The following is a 19,338-nucleotide window of genomic DNA, read 5'->3' on the forward strand; positions in this document are numbered from 1 at the left end:
AAAAAAAGTGAATCTAGGTACAGTGTGTGTGTATTTACCTAGTTGTATCCTGTGGGAAGGGGAGCTATGCTTGCGGTGTCCCTTCTCTGTACCTCGCCGTGTCTGATTTGTCCTTAAATTCGTGTATAGTTTTTGCACACACTATCATTTCATCTAGCCTCTTCACTCCGGGGCACATCGCACGTCTGGCAGCATTAACTGCCCGACGTGTGATGTTGCGTCATAATAATCGCATTATAAAAAATAAAGTCAGTGCTCAATCGTTCATTCTCTTTCACCCGTGAATTTTGATAACCATAGAAAATATGATGAAGCCAGTTTAGAGAGAATGAAAGTTACGTAGGTACGACTACAATAAATATAATGAAGATGCCGACGTCGGCATCATCACAGACCCACTTGCTCCTCATGCCGCCTACATAGGCGTCACCATATGAAAGTGGCTAGTACATTTCATACATCCACCACTCTGTGGGGGAAAGCTGTTCTTCTTCAGATCTCTTCTATAATTGTCCTTTTTGAGCTTCCATGTATGTGTGTGTGTGTATTTACCTAATTTTATTATACGGGAAGGGGAGCTATGCTCATAGTGACCCGTCTTTGTATCTCGCAACATCTATTTTGTTCTTAAATTCATGTACGGTGTTTGCACACACTGTTGTTTTATCTAATTTGTTCCAGACATCCACCATTCTGTGTGGAAAGCTGTTCTTTTTCAGATCTCTTCTATAATTATCCTTTTTGAGTTTTTTTTCATGTCCCCTTGTCTTTCTTCTATCCCAATTTAATACGTCTTCTTTTGTGTGTGTGTGTGTGTGTGTGTGTGTGTGTGTGTGTGTGTGTGTGTGTATGTGTGTGTGTGTGTGTGTGGGTGAGCGTAATCACATACCTGGTCCGTAAGGGAGAGCGTGGGCGAATTCTTAGTCGTGTTGACGTGCAGCACGTGGAACCCATTGGTGGCGCAGAGGTCGTAGGCCAGACCAATGAAGGTGGTGGAGCCGGTCTTGGGCACGCGGTTGTAAATGATGACGGCACGGCTCGGATCGAAGTCGGCCCCGAGGCTGAAGGCACCGCCGCCGCCACTGGCCAGCAGTGACTGAGCCCCTTCGCCTGGTCCGCCTCCCCAACCGCCTCCCGACACATCAAGGTTCGGTGACAGGCGACGCGCTGGCAACAGAGAAAAAAAAAAAAAAAAAAAAAAAAAAAAATTTGGCATATGTATGTGCATCTTCTGGTACAATTCCAAAAGATTTATCATTCGTAACTTCTTGTAAAGCTCAGCAAGAGATTCGTGTATTCTCGGGGCCCTGAGCTACGTTCTCTTAATTGGTAACGTAGATGAGTGGATATCTAAACCAGCTCCACCTGTTGGGTCCTGCTAGGGAGGAGCTGTGCCTCACTGCCATGCATTTGACCCAATCAGTGTGGCTGGGAGCAGGGGTGCCAAGGTATGTACATCTAACAAAAGGGCTTTTCCCCTTACGAGAGGGATGGTCGAGTCAAGCTGCCCAACCTACGCCCACCTGAAACCCATTCCTTATCCCATCCACTTTCTGGTCCTTCCTGGGGCGGAATTTCCGAAAGATCCGAACCCCTAAATCTAGACATAAATCTTCAAAAGGGCAATTTGATCTAAATCCCTATGTCTGTCGGTGACCTAAATGCTTATGTCTAAACATTCTAGCAGAGCTGCGGAGTAGGAGTCGGAGTCGGATTTCTAAGAGTACTAGGAGTCGGAGTCGAATTTTTTTTTATCCGACTCAGACTCCTTAAGTCCAATAAAATTATTTTTTTAACGTGGTTTCCCTGTTTGGTTTTACCAGTTGCACAATTTAGCAGTTTTTGTATGGTTTTGCTTTTATTTTTGGAGGCAATAGTGAGTGTGTGAAGTATATATGTACACTAAGTGGTCTCTCCGGATGGAAACAAAAAACAATCCATCAATAATAAAAAAAAAAGAAAAATACACAATACTGACAAGCTATCGTTGTCAGTCTGGGTAAAAGTGTTTGTGGTCATGTATTTGTAGTTGTTTCCTGTAAGGAGAGTGAAACTATATATATATACTGTGTGTATATATATATATATATATATATATATATATATATATATATATATATATAATATTTTGTACTATACTGCAATGCTTTTACTTCAACATAAATAAACATCAATTCGTGCTGCCACCATGTGATGCATTGTGTGGTACTAGTACTAACTAATGTAAACAAACAGCTGCAGATTCTGCCTAAAGCAGTGTCTCCCAGTGAATTTTCTTTTCCTTCATTTTTGGTAGTTTTATCCCATTTTCCTTTAATAGAAATATGCTAGATTATGATAAAGCTACTTCAAAATATGAAAATCATACATTTATCAAAGAAATTTAGTGGTTTGAAATATACGAAAAAGAAACAGGCTACTGATCATGGTTACTAGTGAATACAATAGGCCTACAAGTGAAGCAATGAAAAATAGAAATCAGAGTAAAGAAAATCACGAACCATTTTAATCTAATTCAAAACTGATTATGCTATAAAGACAATTGCAAATTAGGCCTTAGTGTACCAGATATTTTTGCTTTAACCTATAACCATAATTCTATCTATCTATATACAAAAGGCTTTTTCCCCCTTATCAGGGAGGTAGCCAAGTCAAAAGCCATAAACCCACTCCCACCCATCATCCCTTCCACCCTCACATCTTAGCTCCTCGTGGACGACGGGTCATCCCTGCATCCCGCCCACCACCCTGGGTCAGAAGCAATGCAGGACACAGCACATCCACAGCAAGGCCACTTCACTTAATTGGCGACCCCCCTCTCTCTGTTCCCTCACATAGAAAACGGAGGACGGGGAGGAGTCCCTTCGGGCTGCGTCAAAGTATCATTCTTACTTTCCCACTCCCCAAACCCCCCATCCCTTCCCTTTCTTTTCATCACAGTATCATCTATACACAGCCCTTCTCCACTCATCCTTATCTTCTGCCACCTCCCTTCCCTGCTCCACAGATATTCCCCTCTTGCTCAACGCCCCTGTCACCCAATCCATCCATCTCATCCTCTCAAATTCACTCCCTCCATCTCTGCCTTCCATACCCCTTTCACCAGTCTTCCTTCGTCCATTCTTTCCATGTGTCCAAACCATCCTAATAGTCTTTCATCAGCCCTCTCACCCAACTCCTTTTCCATCCCAGCTCTCCTTCTCACTTCCACGTTTCTCACTCTATCCAGCCTTATAACCCTCACCATACTTCTCAGACATTTCATCTCAAACACATTTAAACTCTTCCTCTCTGCCTCTCTCAAATTCCATGTCTCTGCCCCACACAGCACTGTCAGCACAATCACCCCTTCATACAATCTCCTCTTTGCATTAATTCCCAAATGTCTATTTCTCATTACTTTTTTAAATCCCCCAAGGCATTTGTTTGCTTCTCTCAATCTACAGCTTACCTCTACCTCTACTCCTCCCTTTGCAGCCACATATGACCCCAAGTACCTAAAACTATCCACTTCCTCCAGCCTCTCCCCTTTAAGACTTACTTCCAACTCTCCACCATCCTCTCCTCTTGTACACCTCATCACTTTACTTTTACCCACATTCACCTTCAGCTTTCTCCTATCACACACCCTCCCAAACTCAGTCACTAACTCTCCCAATGCCTCCTCTGACCCTGCCACAAGTGCAGTGTCATCAGCAAACAGCAACTGACTTACCTCACACTTTTCTCCATTTTCCGCAACCAACTCCAGTCCCCTGCCCATTTCTCTTGCATTTACCTCCTGTACCACCCCATCCATATACACATTGAACAGCCATGGCGACATGACACATCCTTGACGTAATCCCTCCTTTACCTCAAATCATTCACTCTCTCCATTTCTGATTCTAACACTGGCTCTACTACTCTCATAAAAACTCTTGACTGCTCTTAACAGCTTTCTCCCAATACCTGTCTGCCCTATCATAAGCCTTTTACAAATCCATAAAGGCCCAAAAGACATCCTTACCCTTTCCTAAAGCTTTCTCACAATTCTGTCTTATCACAAAAATCTGATCCACACAGCCCCTACCTCTCCTAAACCCACACTGCTCCTCACCAATCACTTCCTCTGGTCCTCTCCTAATTCTCTCAGTTATAACCCTCCCATACGCCTTCCCAACTACACTCAACAAACTGATCCCTCTGAAACTACTACATTCACACTTGTTCCCTTTTCCTTTGAAAAGCGGAACTATACATGCACTCCTCCAGTCCTCTGGTACTCTACCCTCCCTTAGACACACATTAAACAACCTCACTAACCAGTCTACTATTACTTTACCTCCCTTCTTCAGACACTCCGCATGACACCCATCTAACCCAGGTACCTTACCTGCTCTCATCATTTTAATCGCTACTTCCACCTCATCTTTTCTTATTTTTCCCTCATTTTCCTTACCCATCACTGTCATTTTCTTTGTGCCTCCCAATGCTTTCACCATTCCCTCCCTATCCTCCTCTACATTCAACAGTTCCCTAAAATATTCTGCCCATCTTCCCCTTATCGCTTCCTCTTCCATTATCATCTCTTCATCTTTGCCTCTTACCTTTTCTTCACTACTTGAATCAACTTCCCTTCCTCTTTTAATCTCTTAATAGTAGTAAAAAGAAAATATTTAGGCCAAATCTTGTACATTGTGTAATGTGACCTTGGTAAAGACAAATATTGATATACTGGTATACGGAATAGTCTGTAAAACCCTACTATTGATAGTAGCCTATTGAGTGACTACCGGACCTTAAATATTACCTACAAGATATACAGTTTGCATAATTTGGCTATGTTTCTTTTTGTAGGAATTGGTAAACAATAAGCATTAGATGCAAGAACAATTTAGATTACTTTGCCAAAGTTTCCTACTTTTCCCAGTGATGTAGCCTAGGCCAATTGTAAGGTCCTACCTGTTGTATGATAAATGCTGATTATGAGATAGGCTAACCTAGCGAATCATTAGCAGTTTGTATTATTTTTAAAACTTTGATGAAGAGAGTGTATATACAGTATATATATACAGTATATATATGTATATATATACAGTATATATATATATATATATATATATGCAGAGAAAACCTATTTCTTTTGGTACATGTTGTTTATTGGGTTCTTTAAAAAATAGTAAATAGATAAAAATAAAGAAAATAAAAAATAAAACTAATGAATTAATGAAAATAATTATTCTTTTATTTTTTATTTTGTGTTTATTTATTTTTATTGCTTTATTTCTATTTATTTTATTTCATTTTTTTTTATTAAAAAAAAAAAAAAAAAAAAAAAAATGATCACAAGATAACCTTATAATCCACATTTACTTTTCTTTTTACCATAAATTGTAGGGTCGAATTTGTTTTTCCTAGACTATAGGCTGCCTCTATTCATAGGATAGTCTAGGACTCTTAACCTATATTTCTCATAGGCTAATCTAACCAACCAATTCATCACATTAAGATGATATCAGTTTACCCTACTTATATAAAATACAAACTACTATTTTTTTATTTGCAAATTTCAATTGAGTAGTCTATAAGTTCTATAATTATGAATAAAACCTATTTCTTTAATGTTTACAAATAAGAAACTTGTATAGATTTTAGCTTTAACCTCGTTATTAACGTAATAATACTGGTAGATTCAAGGAACATATAAAATATTTTGCTATAAGAAATTTTTATAGATTGAATTTTTAACCTAGTTATTAACGTAATAATACGGGTGTATTCAAGGTACATTACATATACAGGTAAACGTCGACTTACGATGGCCGCGACTTACGATTGTTCGACTTTACGATGACGACGACGATATGATAATTTAACCCCTTCCATACGGTGCCGCACACGTAAGCGTCATGAGGAGCAAGTGGATTCGCGATATCGGCGTCTTGATTATATTTATTGTAGTCGCCCCTGTGTTTTTACATTCTCTCAAATGATTCATTCTCTGTGGTTTTCAAAATTCGCGGGTGAAAGAGAGAACGATCGATATAAGCGGTGACTATATTTTATGATGCGAGTATTATTACGTCACGTCGTACGGCTGGCATTGGCTGCTGCCCGCGAGATTTAAGTTTCGTACTGAAAATACATATTATAGTGTTTGAATATGGTAAAAAGGATAAAAATAATTAAATAAACTACTGTACATGTTTAATAGGCTATATTCAGTATCTCTGGTGGTTAATATACAGGTAGGCTAGGTACAGTGACCACGGAACAGAGTGGGGATCGACTTACGATGAGATCGTCTTACGATGGCTCTATCGAAACCTAATGCCATCGTAAGTCGACGTTTACCTGTATTTTGTTATATTCTTGAAAGCTTTGTCTGAATTTTTACCATTACAGTAATTGGCAAGCCAACAATAGCTGTAAAATACTGTCTATAGATGTGCACTGTGAAATAATTTGTTGCTATTGTGCAAATAGAAAGCAGTAGGTCTCATTATTCCAAGTTTAAAAAATCTAAAAAATTTTGATACGTTTGTGTTGAGAAAATTTAATAACCATCCAGTATAGAATTGTTTTACAGCTAGTTACAGGATATGTACCATTTATAGAAGTTTCCAGAATGTAGTTTGTATTAATATTTCATTCATTCTATACTATGGGAGTTATAGCCAGTGGAATGTATTTCTATCTTTAATAAATACTCAATAAATATAATTATTAATTCAAATTCCTGAATAATTTGTCAACTGTCAAGTGACAGAGATGATTTGTATCTTTAGATCATTTAAACTAGCTACTTTACCTTTGTTGACAGTCTAATTAATTCAAATTATGTTAACATCTAGAACTCCATCATGTACACACGTACGTCTTCATGTATGTAAAAGTCAAAGGAAGTGCCCTGAGATAAACTTTGACCAGTCTCAGAGGCCAGATAGCAATGACATTAGAGCATATGTCATAGCATTTGATGATGATTGAAAAAAGGAGGAACAACAGCAGATATGAACAGTGTGACTATGCACGTACATCTTCATGTATGTAAAAGTCAAAGGAAGTGCCCTGAGATAAACTTTGACCAGTCTCAGAGGCCAGATAGGAATGACATTAGAGCATATGTCATAGCATTTGATACATATATACATACATATACCAAGGCTTTTTCCCCCTTCCAAGGGAGGTAGCCAAAAAGGGAAAGGCATAAAAACACTCCCACCCATTTCATTCCTAAATATACTCCACACCCCTCCCTCTCATCTGAGCACCTCCTGGATGACGGGTCATCCCTGCACCCTGCCCACCGCCCTGGGTCAGAAGCAGTGTCGCAAGACACAGCACATCCACAGCAAGGCTGCTTCATTTAATTGGCGACCCCCCCTCTCCGTCCTCCCTTGCATTTGATGATGACTGAAAAGGGGAGGAACAACAGCAGATATGAACAGTGTGCACAGGGGAAGGTTGTCTCTCTCTTTCCTGAACTGATTCCTGGTTTTTATAACATGGTGAAATTAATTCTGCAGAAAGTACGAGGTAGGGGCTCCTCCATTAACCTTTCCTCATCATGATTTGTCACATTTTTTCCTAATATTGTGATAGAAGGTTTATGAGATTGGACAAATGAAATAACAGATGATTTCTTTTTGGGGGGGAGGGGAGGGGCACAAAGGAAAAAGAAAATATCTAGCTTGAAGTGGCAACTCTGCCATGACAGATTTGAAAGTGCTCATAAGCTGGTAGATCACCATGAGCATAAATAATACCATTATATATTTGATATATATATGTTTACACGAATATACGTGCTTGTGTGCATATACATATATAAAGCTGGTTGAGTGTATATGTGAGTATATTTATCATACAAGTGAATGTTTCACGTAAAAAATAATATACATCAAAAACATTTATAAAATGCTTGCTGAATAGGTGTGGGAGGCTGGTATATGGATCTGCAGAATAGATTTCCACATAGGGGTCAAGGAGTTAAGGAGTCGGGAGTCGGAGGAATCAAAGGAGTCGGAGTCGGAGGAATCAAAGGAGTCGGAGTCGGACCCTATATCATCCGACTCCGCAGCCCTGCATTCTAGACCAATGTTTTTCAACCTTAGGGTTTCCGGGAACCCTTAGATTCCGCCTAAGTCCCTGAGGGTTCAGCGAGAACCAGAGATATGCTAATGCACTTTTGATGTTTTAATTTCATATATAATATAATTAAACACACATGACATATTCTTGGTTATTGTAATAATGTAATATAGACATCCTATCTAACCTGTTATTACGATGAAAACAAAATGAGAAAGATATAGTATATGTGCTTTTTTTTTGCGCAGGGGTTCCTTGAGACATGCAATTTATTTCATAGGTTCCGCAAGGGTAAAAAGGTTGAGAAATGCTGTTCTAGACACAAGCATTTAGGTCGCTCCGCCGACAGACATAGGGATTTAGGGAAAATCTGCCATTTTGAAGATTTATGTTGAACCATGGGGCACGGTTCATTAAATTCCACGCTACAAAGGCCTCTGTGAGGGGCACCGTCCCAGCCTTCTGATAGGGGGGGGGGAGTTTGTGACGTTAAACCATATCATATCTAGACTTACGGGTTAGGCTCCTTTGTCAATTCAGCCCCTGTTCCCTACCACGTCGCTTGGGTCCCGGGCAATGCCGGACGATGCAGCATACACCGAGGCAAACAAACTCCTTTCGTCAGGTCCTGTTGCGGATGCCCAGGTTTTGCTGTACAGTACTACCTCTCATTAACGAACTAAAAGGGGGTGTAACGGTGTTCGTCGATGTGAATAATACATTGATTTGGAGTGGTTTTTGGGTGGCATAATAGTGATTGCACGCACTAAACAACAGCACCAAAAAGACCGAAAACACCGCAAACACAGCTAATTAACATCCGTTAATGAGAGGTCTCACTGTATTGCCTTTGACTTGAGCGATGAAGTATGTAGACAAGTCTACAGAAAATTGAATGTTTTTCTCTCGGAATCAAGCCTGGCTGTCTACGTAAACAGGAATAAATCTTCAAAAATATATGCCAGTCCAACAGCACTATACTTTTTCCCCAGTTAGTGGTGAAACCCTGTTAAAAACGACTTACGACTTTGCACAATATTCTGGGTTGCACGTATGCAGACAAAGACAAATCAAGCGAAACTAACGGTGACCAGACAAAGACAAATTTCGTAAACAAATGCGATGCACAAAGTTGTAACAGAGAGGAGCAGAGTGATAGATCGTCTTGCACGTACCTGTGGTTAGCTGAAGCGTTGCTGGATGAAGCTGACTCAGCTGCGCTGCCAAGCGGCCGTAGAGGAGCAGGAGAATAAGGGCGAGGGCCGTGAGGCCCAAGGTCCAGGTGCGTGATCCCAGTGCCCACTGCAAAGGGAGACTGAATGAAACAAAAGGCAATGATACCAGGCATGATAGTGAGTAAAATAAAATAAATAAAAAAATAGAATAAAATAAAATAAAAAATAAAATAAATACATACATATACCAAAGGCTTTTCCCCCTTACACGGGGTGGTGGTGGTGGTAGTGGGGGGTGTAGGCAAAAAGAAAAAGGCATAGAAACCACTCCCACCCATTCCATTTAAAAAGATAAATAATATCCTAATAATAGATAAGAATAAGAATTAAAAAATAAATAAAATAAAAATAAAAATAATTAAAAATAAATAAATAAATAAAAAATTATAACAATAATAACAATTGAAGAATAAGTAAATAAATAAAAAATAATAATAATAAAATAAATGGGGAGGGGGGGGGTCAGTTACCCTTCCTGCCCCTACAGATGGTACATCCCTGTTATTATCCTCTTTCATATCAATCTTCCACCTGTCAAGCTACTGTGGTGTCTTGCCGATAGATTTTGCATTTGAGACCACAAGTTTGTGTATAAAGCGGTAATTAAACCATAAGAAAACAATATATTTTTTTGTCATTCAATATTTGTTTTGAAAGAAATGCAGAATAAAAACACAATGCAAACACATGACATAGCATGAAAACCACATAATGAAAGACAGTCAAAGGTTCTTGTAAACAGTACTGTTCTTCAAACTTTAAGACAAACATTAAAAAACACATTGCATGTGGAGAAAAATCGCAAGATTTTAAACTTATGCCATAAGACTTGAAAATCTTAGAAATTATGTAAAAATTGTGAGGTGACTTGATACAGGTCTTTAAGATTCTAAAGGGAATTGATAACATCAAAAGTGACAAAATTTTCACACTGACTGAGAATCTGACAAGAAACAATGGTCTCAAACTGTCTTGGAATAGATTTATTTTGGAAGTGGGTAGAAACAACTTCACCAACCATGTAGTTAATGAATGAAATAAACTTCCTGCAGAGGCAGTGCAATGTAGTTCAGTTTGAAGCTTTAAGAATCATTTAGATAAACACCTAAGCAAGATGCTGTAATGACTGTCATTTAATTTATATGATTTATTTATTTTATTATCATTTGTCTGTTTGCTTATTATTATTTGCTTGATTCTCATTTATTATTAGTTATACGTCAATTTATTATTATTTACTATTTACCTATTTGTTAATTATTTAACTATATGCATTTATTTATTTTATTATAGTTTTTATCTATTTATCTATTCATTTATCATTATATCTTTTTTGCATCCGACCTTAATATAGACCAAAAGGTCTCCTGTCGGCATGCTCCGTTTTGTAATCCTTTGTAAAAACATAAGTGTTGACAGGTATGGGTTCCCCAGCAAAACCTTTTCAAAAATCAAAAGAGAGGCAATCCTTATTATAAAATCATGACACGTCCTGAGAAGAAAAAGAAGGCGACAAAGACAACGGCCTCTACCCAAGCCACAGTCTACTTACCATCTCTGGGTGCGTGAGCCACCTCACAGAGCACAGCTGCCACAGCCACTGCTGCCGCTGTTGTGTTCGACCACCAACGCCTGGAAACAAAAGGAAATTACTGGTGAAAGTCAAAATGTTACTACTGGTTGCTATAGTCACCAGATCTGGAAGCAACCACACAAAAGGAAATTACCAGTGCATGTCAAAATATTACTACTGGTCATTATAGTCATCACATCTGGAAGCAACTAAAAAGGAAATTACCAGCACAAGTCAAAATATTACATCTTATTATTATCCATATAGTCATCACTGTATTATTGTTGTCAATTTTGAATGCCATAAAAAGAAAAAAAAAAATAATAATAATAAAATAATAATAATAATAAATAAATAAAAAGGCCCACCTACAAGGGGACCCAAGTACAAATTAATGACAGAGATGTTGTACAAGGTTCAGGCAAAACTTCTTTGCAGAAAGAATATTCAATACATGGAATAACCTCCCATCAATTATTGTGGAAGCCCCGAGTGTATTTGCATTTTAAAGAAGACTGGATAAACATTGGAGACATCAAAATGTGAAATTTAATTAAGAAGCTGTGCTGTCGCTCTTGTTGCACGCCGGCCAATGATTACATCATTTATATTATTTGTACTATCATTTATCTTATATTATTTGAACTATCATTTATTCTATATTATTTGTTTTGTTATCATTTGTCTGTTTGCTTATTATTATTTGACTGATTCTCATTTATTACTAGTTATATGTCAATTTACTATTATTTACTATTTAACTGTTTGTTTATTATTTAACAATACCTATGCATTCATTTTATTTATTATTTACTTTATTATAGTCTTTATTTACTCATCTATTTATTTATCATTATTATGTTTTTTCACATCCCACCTAGATATGGACCAAAAGGTCTCCTGTCAGCATGCTCTGCCTTTGTAATCCTTTGTAATACAAGATCACCCAGTATTCACCTAAGTAGGAAGAAAGGTTTAGGCACCTTAACTTACACTCTCTACGAAGGCACAGTGAGGGGTGATCTAATTGAGGCGTTCAAGTGGATCAAAAGCTTTAACAAGGGTGATGCAAACAAGGTCATCATAATTAAACAACAGGGCAGGACTCGCAGTAATGGATTTAAACTGGACAAATTTAGATTTAAGAAGGAAATAGGCAAGATTTGGTTTACTAATAGGATGGCCAACGAATGGAATAGACTTAGTAACCATGTAGTGAGCACTGAAATTATCGGTTGTTTTAAGAAATGGTTAGCCAACTTTATGGATTGGGACGACAGGTGGTGATGGATATGGAGCTGCCTAGTGTAGGCCTTATGGTCTCTTGCAGTCTCCTTCTATGTTCTATGTAAACAAATGCCATAACCCTCCCCGACAGCACATCAGAACGACAAACACAAAGTTTTACTCACGAGCACTCAACAATATGGAACACCACCAGAGAGGAATGCAGATTATAAAGTCGAAGTAGATCCTTATTAATGTGAGGGTCCTCCGGAGCACCATTGACAGAGTGGGACCATGTAAAGAGGAACTACGAGTAACTAGCAAGTGACCCTACCCACCCATCGGAGCGGGTTAGGGGATCGTTACTTGTGGCGAAGGTCGAGGGGATGGTGGTTCGAATCCTGCCATCAGCAAAGTTGAACCAAGGGCATGGTTTGTTAAATTCTACACTACAAAGTCCTCTGTAAGGGGCATGGTCCTAGCCTTCCGATAGGGGCCAGTTTGTGACATTAAACCATATCACATATCACAAGAAACAATTGAGTAAGTGAACCTACCCACCCATCCTATCACGAAATTAAACTAAACGTTGCCAGGGCACTCCTTACACATCTGCGACCTACTACCTGCACCTTGATAGAGATGACTTACTAAATTGGGACAAGAGAAACACAAGAGGGCATGGAAGGAAGCTCAAGAAGGACAGTTATAGAATAGACCTGAAAAAGAATAGCTTTCCCCACAGAGTGGTGGATGTATGGAGCACACGAGACGAAACAATAGTGTGTGCAAAAACCATACATGAATTTAAGAGCAAATTAGACACGGTGAGATACAGAGACTGGACACTACGAGCATAGCTCCCCTTCCTGCAAGATACAACTAGGTAAATGCAACCACAAAAAACGTACTCCAAGACCGACCACCATACTCCCTACCTTACCGCACTTCCTCTGGAATCAACCATACATAGAAACAGCTCTTGTGGCAACCGAAAACCACACCAGCAGTTTAGGCCACCATCCAGCTTTAAAAATAACACAGAAGTAAAGTGCCTCAGATAAATCCCAAGTAAGACCCCAGGCCGAAGGGATTCCCCCCCCCCTGTCTTCTTTTCTGCATGAGGTGGACGGAGGGGGGGGGTTGCTGAGTTAATGAAGCGGCCTTGCTGTGGACGTGCTGTGTCTTGCGACACTGCTTCTGACCACCCAGGGCAGTGGACAGGATGTAGGGATGACCCGTCATCCAGGTGCCAAGATAAGAGGGAGGGAGGAGGGTAGAGGGGAGTGGAGTATGTAGGGGATGGAATGGGTGGGAATGGTTTCTATGCCTTTGTTTTTTGGCTACTTTCTGTATATGTATGGTATATGTATGTATGTATGTATGTATGTATGTATGTATGTAAGACCTCATTTAGGGTAGTCATCAAGCATGGAGACCTAATATGCAGAGATGTTGACAGCATTGTAAAGGCACAAAGAAGGATGACAAGAATGGTGCACAGTATTAACGATGATTCCCACAAAGATAGACTGAAGAAAACTGGGTTTGCAACATTAAATAAGGAGAGATTGGGGGCGACATTATTGGAGTACACTCAACCCTCCATTTAGCGGACCTCGAATTTGCGGACTTTCGATTTAACAGACAAAAAAGTGTGTCCGGTAGTAACAGTGAAATTCCGGACAAAGTCCGTAAAATGAAAATTTGTCCGATAGGTGTCCGGTAGTAACAGTCAAATACCGGACAAAGTCCATAAAATCCAATGGAGATCCTGTACTGTACATATGTAAATAGCGGCAACTAGATTTAAGGTAAGAAATGGTTCAATTTCTTCTTTATATGTAATGTACATCATTATACATATGTACTGTAGCTTTTTATTACATATCTAATATGCATGTGCACGCCAAAACCTAACGGACAATTTTCTACATAATGGACTTATGTCCCGTTGCCAGTATTGGTAACGGACGAACCCAATTTTCAAATAACGGACTTTTGCAAACAACGGATAAGGGTCTGCACGCATTTGTCTGTTAAATCGAGGGTTAAGTGTATTTAAGATAACGAAGGGACTGGAGGGTTTGATGGTCGAGGATGACTTAATCACGGATCAGGGAACAAACAGAGGTCGTCCACCAAAAATCTTTAAACATCGACCACGACTTGACATAAGGAAGTACTTCTTCTCAAACACAGTTGTTAACGAGTGGAACAGCCTGCCAAGAGAGGCAGTAACAGCAAACACAGTAAATGGATTTGAGGCCAAAATTGATCTGTTATTAAGGCAAATGGGGAGGGGCACCACTTGAGCTGGCGAAGAATTACTGCCCCGATCCGAGGCAGACGACCTCAAGAGCAATAGTCACCGAGGCGGAGCTGGTAAGGTAAGATACAAAAGTCATCAAACACATCTTGAACTGTCCTACTCTTTATCCTTATAGCCCTTACCCTTACAATATGAAGAACAATTACGAGGGTGAGGGGGCTATACCTACAAAGATTACAAAGGCAGAGCATCCCGACAGGAGACCTTTTGGTCCATATCTAGGTCAGATGACAAAAAAAAAAAAAAAAAAAAAAAATGAATAAAAACTATAATAATGTAAATAATAAAATATATAAATAAATGCATAGGTATAGTTAAATAAGAAACAGGTGAATAGTAAATAATAATAAATTGACATATACCTAATAATAAATGAGAATCAAACAAATAATAATAAACAAAGACAAATGATAACCGGTCACTGTAATTCAACAATCTAGATAGTGTTAACTCAACAAGCTACCATTCGTATGAATATTTTCAGCTGTCTATTTTGCGGAAGAAATTCTTTGGATGGGTTACCGTTACTACGTTATTGTGTATAATATTTTTGACACCTCATCTGAGTTCTTCCCATGAAAACCGTAAATGCTGAGGTATGTGATGAACAATGATGGAGGGGTTTTTGGACATTTCATAACAGCCCAAGCTTAGAAACCACAGTAAACATTTGCGTAAGTAGTGAGTGTACACACAACTGGACTCTTTGTGGATGATAATTTAGTATACAGGCAGGTTGGTAACAGAGATGGTTGGGTGCTACTATAGTGCCAGATCTACCTCCCATTAGTACTCTAGCGTGAGGTATACCATTTCCATACATTTATTTTAGCGATAAAACATATTTTGTACAGATCCTAGGAATGACTTAGATCATTGGATTTCTAATTACATTCATATTAAAGGAAGAAATATAAAAATAAACATGTTATCACATATTTCCATACATTTATTCTAGCAATACACACTTCGTACATCTTCTAAGAATGGCACAAATAGGTTAGGCTAGGTTAGGTCATGTGGACAGGTCACATGTTTGATGTATTTGGGCAGGTCACTTGTTTTATGGACAGATGTGGGAAGAGTCCCGGAGGAACTCAGGTCACGCGGTAAAACTCGGGCTGCACCTGGGTAGGCGACATATGGCGGCAGACCTCATGCTATAGTAGCACCGATGGTTGTCTTCAACTACAAAACGACCTACGTGCCCTTGCGGCAAATGACATTTAGACCCAACAAACATCACCACATCAGATTCGCCCGTACTAACCAACCTATCTAATCTACCTATACCACAGTTTCCCAACCCTGGGATCGCCAGGCATTCCTCCTGGGGTTGCCAAGATGTCTTGTATGCTAAATTAATATCAAGCTTACGAATTTGTATTTCTATAATAAAATCCAATGATGTTAACTTTGTCTTTTATAACCTTACACTACCTTTCTTACATGTATATTTATCACACTTGTTCCCCTACTTTTTACAATCAACAACTAGTCGTCTATATTAACACGTATACGATTAGTGGGGTTGTGGTCATATCATGAGGATCATATTAGGCTCGCATTTCAGCAGACACAAGGCGATCCACACACGCAAGCAGTGTCAAGGCTACGGCCAATAGAGCCCTGGGATTCCTACGCAGGAACCTTGGGAGATGCAACGCAAACATCGAAATTCTTGCTTACAAAGACATTCATTTGGCCACAATTAGAGTGGTGTGACTACATATGGTAGCTTCACACAAACGATGACATAAAATTAGAAGGTATTATTTTAGAAGTGCACACCTACGTGATGTAATAGGAAATTAAATAATAATTTTGTAAATTATAAAGATAACAGGGAGGGAGTAGGGTGGAGGGGAGTGGAATATATAGGAAATGGAATGGGTGGGAGTGGTTTCTATGCCTTTTTCTTTATAGCTACCCCCCGTGTAGGGAGAAAAAGCCTTTGGTATATGTATGTATAAATACATCAATGTGATATACATTATTCTTGGCAGAAATCAATAATAGAAACAGCTGCTAAAACCTGTAAACAAACAAAGTTGCACAGACTCCTTTAGAAGCCATCTTTGTTTTGATAAATTCGGAGGTTGGAGAAGACGACAATGGCCTGATGACCTCTAGAAATATAGGTACCGCATTACTAAATGCAGGTTAGGTTAGATAGGCAGGTTTGGTTAGGTTAGGTTGGGTTCGAATAAACGAATTTATCACACTTTAATTTCTTCGACCTCGGCATCTACCAAAACAAACATGGTGCCTCAAGCAGTCAAAGCGGCTACATTTGTTTGTTAATAGCTTTTAGCAACGGTTTCTATTATTGATTTCTGCCAAAAATAACATACATTACATTGATGTATTATAATTTACAAATATATTATTTAATTTCCTATTACTATATCATGTAGGTGTGCACTTTTAAAAATTTATCAGAGTCCATACAAAAAGCAGCAAGATGGATCGGACGCAATTATGGACACACTATGTCAATCACTAGGTTAAAACAAGAAGACAAATGCTCAGACAAAAAATAATGTACAAAATCACAAAGAATTTAGTTGATATAAAGAAACCTACACCCAACACATACACAAATAGCTAGAGGCAGTCACGGCCTAAAATACGACACATACTAAATAAGCACCGACATATTCAAGTACTTGCTCCCTCCCCCCTCCCCCTGTAACATCCAAGAGCAGAATCGTCTCCCATCTGACGGAGTTAATAGTCCCGCTCTTGATATTTTTACCTACGAATGAAGGAGACTGCAAGAGACCATAAGGCCTACACAAGGCAGCTCTATATCCATCACCACCTGTCATCCCCATCCATAAAGTTGTCTAATCATTTCTTAAAACAACTGATAGTTTCAGCACTTACTACATGGTTACAAAGTCCATTCCTTTCGTTGACCACCTTATTAGTACACCAATTCTTGCCTAGTTCCTTCTTAAATCTAAATTTGTCCAGTTTATAACCATTACTGTGAGTCCTGCCCTGTTGTTTTAACATGATGACCTTCTTTGCATCACCCTTGTTAAAGCCTTTAATCCACTTTTAGAAACCGGATCACCCATCACTACCTCCTCCCTCTCCTCAATTTAAATCGCAGTCCAACCCTAATTGTGACCCCACCCTTAACCCTTATCCTAATCCTACTCCCAGTCTGAATCCTGTCCCCAAACCTTAATTTCCTCGTTCAGCGCCCACATATTATCCCACCCATGAGCAGCCCTCTGTGGGTACCTGCAAAGAAAATGTACGCCCACAAAGCTCCTCCCACGTTCCACTGCTGACAGAAAGTCCGACAATCATCGTCACTCCAACTTCCACAAGTTGAGAGCATCATGGGCTTGTTAAGAAAGCTAACTTAAGTGTTTCCTATGCTTCATGATTTTATTTATTCTTGGCAATGCTACAAGGAGGCACGAATCACGCTGTGGACGTAACAGGAAAGATGGAAAATGACAACATCAAGCAAACACAGCCAATAGATCAAGTTATTTGAATCTATGTGAAAGATAAAGATGAAAATGAATTAAAAAAGTTTGTTTATAATCTAGCATTTAAGGTGTATATAAAAAAAAAAAATTGTCATTTGGACTCAGTTAGACCCAATGGGGCACAAATTAGGGTGACCAGGGGAAATTAACTCCTTAGAGCAGAGTTTCTCAACCAGGGTTCCACAAAAGGTCCCTAAGGGTTCAGCAAGAACAAGTGAGAAGCTACTGCACTTTTGTTTTATATTCAATTTCATATACGTAATATAATGAAACACGCGATGTATTCTTGGTTATTGTAATAATGTATAGACATCATCCTATCTAACCTATTATTGCAATGAAAATAAAATGAGAAAGATATGGTATACGTGTTTTTTGTTTGTTTGTTTTTTTTGCGCAGGGGTTTCTTGAGACATGCAATTTATTTTAAAGGTTATGCAAGGGTAAAAAGGTTGAGAAACGCTGCCCTAGTGTAAAGGTAACCACATGAACCTTCCAGCACATCATAAAATTAATCATTTGTACACGCTTTACTTTTTCACTTTTGTGTGTTTATTCTCGACTCCCGCTCCGTCTTTCCAATGCTCTGGGAGTCGCACCTTGTATCATCATTCTGGCAATTTATTACACTTTATAAAACTAATTTGCAGGTCTTGGGTGTAACAATCACTGAATAGATATGTTTTCAATTTCTTCTTGAAAGTATCAACATTATTACTTCCTTTTATCTCTGGGAAGTCGATTAAATACCCTCGGGGCATAGGTCCTGAGGGCCCTGAATCCCGTTTGTAGATTACATCTCAGTTCAATTGACCATTTGCCTGTTTAGGTTGCATTCCAGTATCACGCAAACACATTTTTCATTTATTTCTTTTTTGCATCTGAAAGACCTATTTTTTTCTATGGAATGGTTAGGTTAGGAACTATTGGACAATGCGAGTTTCATATCAAATTTCCATGTTTCTGTGATTCTAGAATTTTACTAATCTTTTTGGTAGTGCATTTACAGAACTACATATATCCCCCGCAACAGCCATTGGGGACTTCCCTTCTCTTTTAGCAACAGCTATCAAATTTCTCACACTTTTTAAGACATCTTTAGTGCAATTTTGTTGTCAAAAGGAGTGGCCAATAATCTAGGTATTTTTGTGCCCCACAAGAATCTAGGCACCCTGTTCTCAAGGACCAAGTTACTTTTTATTGTGCTTTTTATTTTCGTTATCCCAATTTCATTGTTTACACATGTTATCTACAAACTTTTAGTTGGTAAATAATGGTTTGCTCATACAAATGTTTAGAGGATTTTTACATTATTGTTCATAGTTAGTGGGCAGGCCCTATCCTTGACATCACATCTCACTTAAGACTTAATCTAAAAATGTC

General features: G+C 38.8%; 1 protein-coding gene across 7 annotated transcripts in view; it reads right to left on the reverse strand.

Moving 5' to 3' along the window:
- Hs2st (Heparan sulfate 2-O-sulfotransferase) overlaps positions 1-19,338 on the reverse strand; it is a 48,348-nt gene that overhangs the window by 28,314 nt on the left and 696 nt on the right. For 6 of the 7 annotated variants that reach the window (XR_012967000.1, XR_012966999.1, XR_012967001.1 and 3 more), the window contains exons 2-4: positions 10,864-10,943; positions 9,252-9,378; positions 890-1,167 (exon numbers count right to left, since the gene is read on the reverse strand). Coding sequence is in view for 4 of the 7 variants with exons in the window: in XM_076195141.1 (XP_076051256.1) it covers positions 890-1,167; positions 9,252-9,378; positions 10,864-10,866 (408 nt within the window). In the remaining 3 variants the exon portion in view is untranslated. Of the gene's footprint in view, positions 1-889; positions 1,168-9,251; positions 9,379-10,863; positions 10,964-19,338 lie in introns of all 7 variants that reach the window. The other variant, XM_076195142.1, reaches the window with a different exon arrangement.

The sequence above is a fragment of the Oratosquilla oratoria genome, chromosome 12 (genome assembly GCF_046742065.1).
Source record: "Oratosquilla oratoria isolate Oo_2021 chromosome 12, ASM4674206v1, whole genome shotgun sequence".
NCBI lineage: Eukaryota > Metazoa > Arthropoda > Malacostraca > Stomatopoda > Squillidae > Oratosquilla > Oratosquilla oratoria.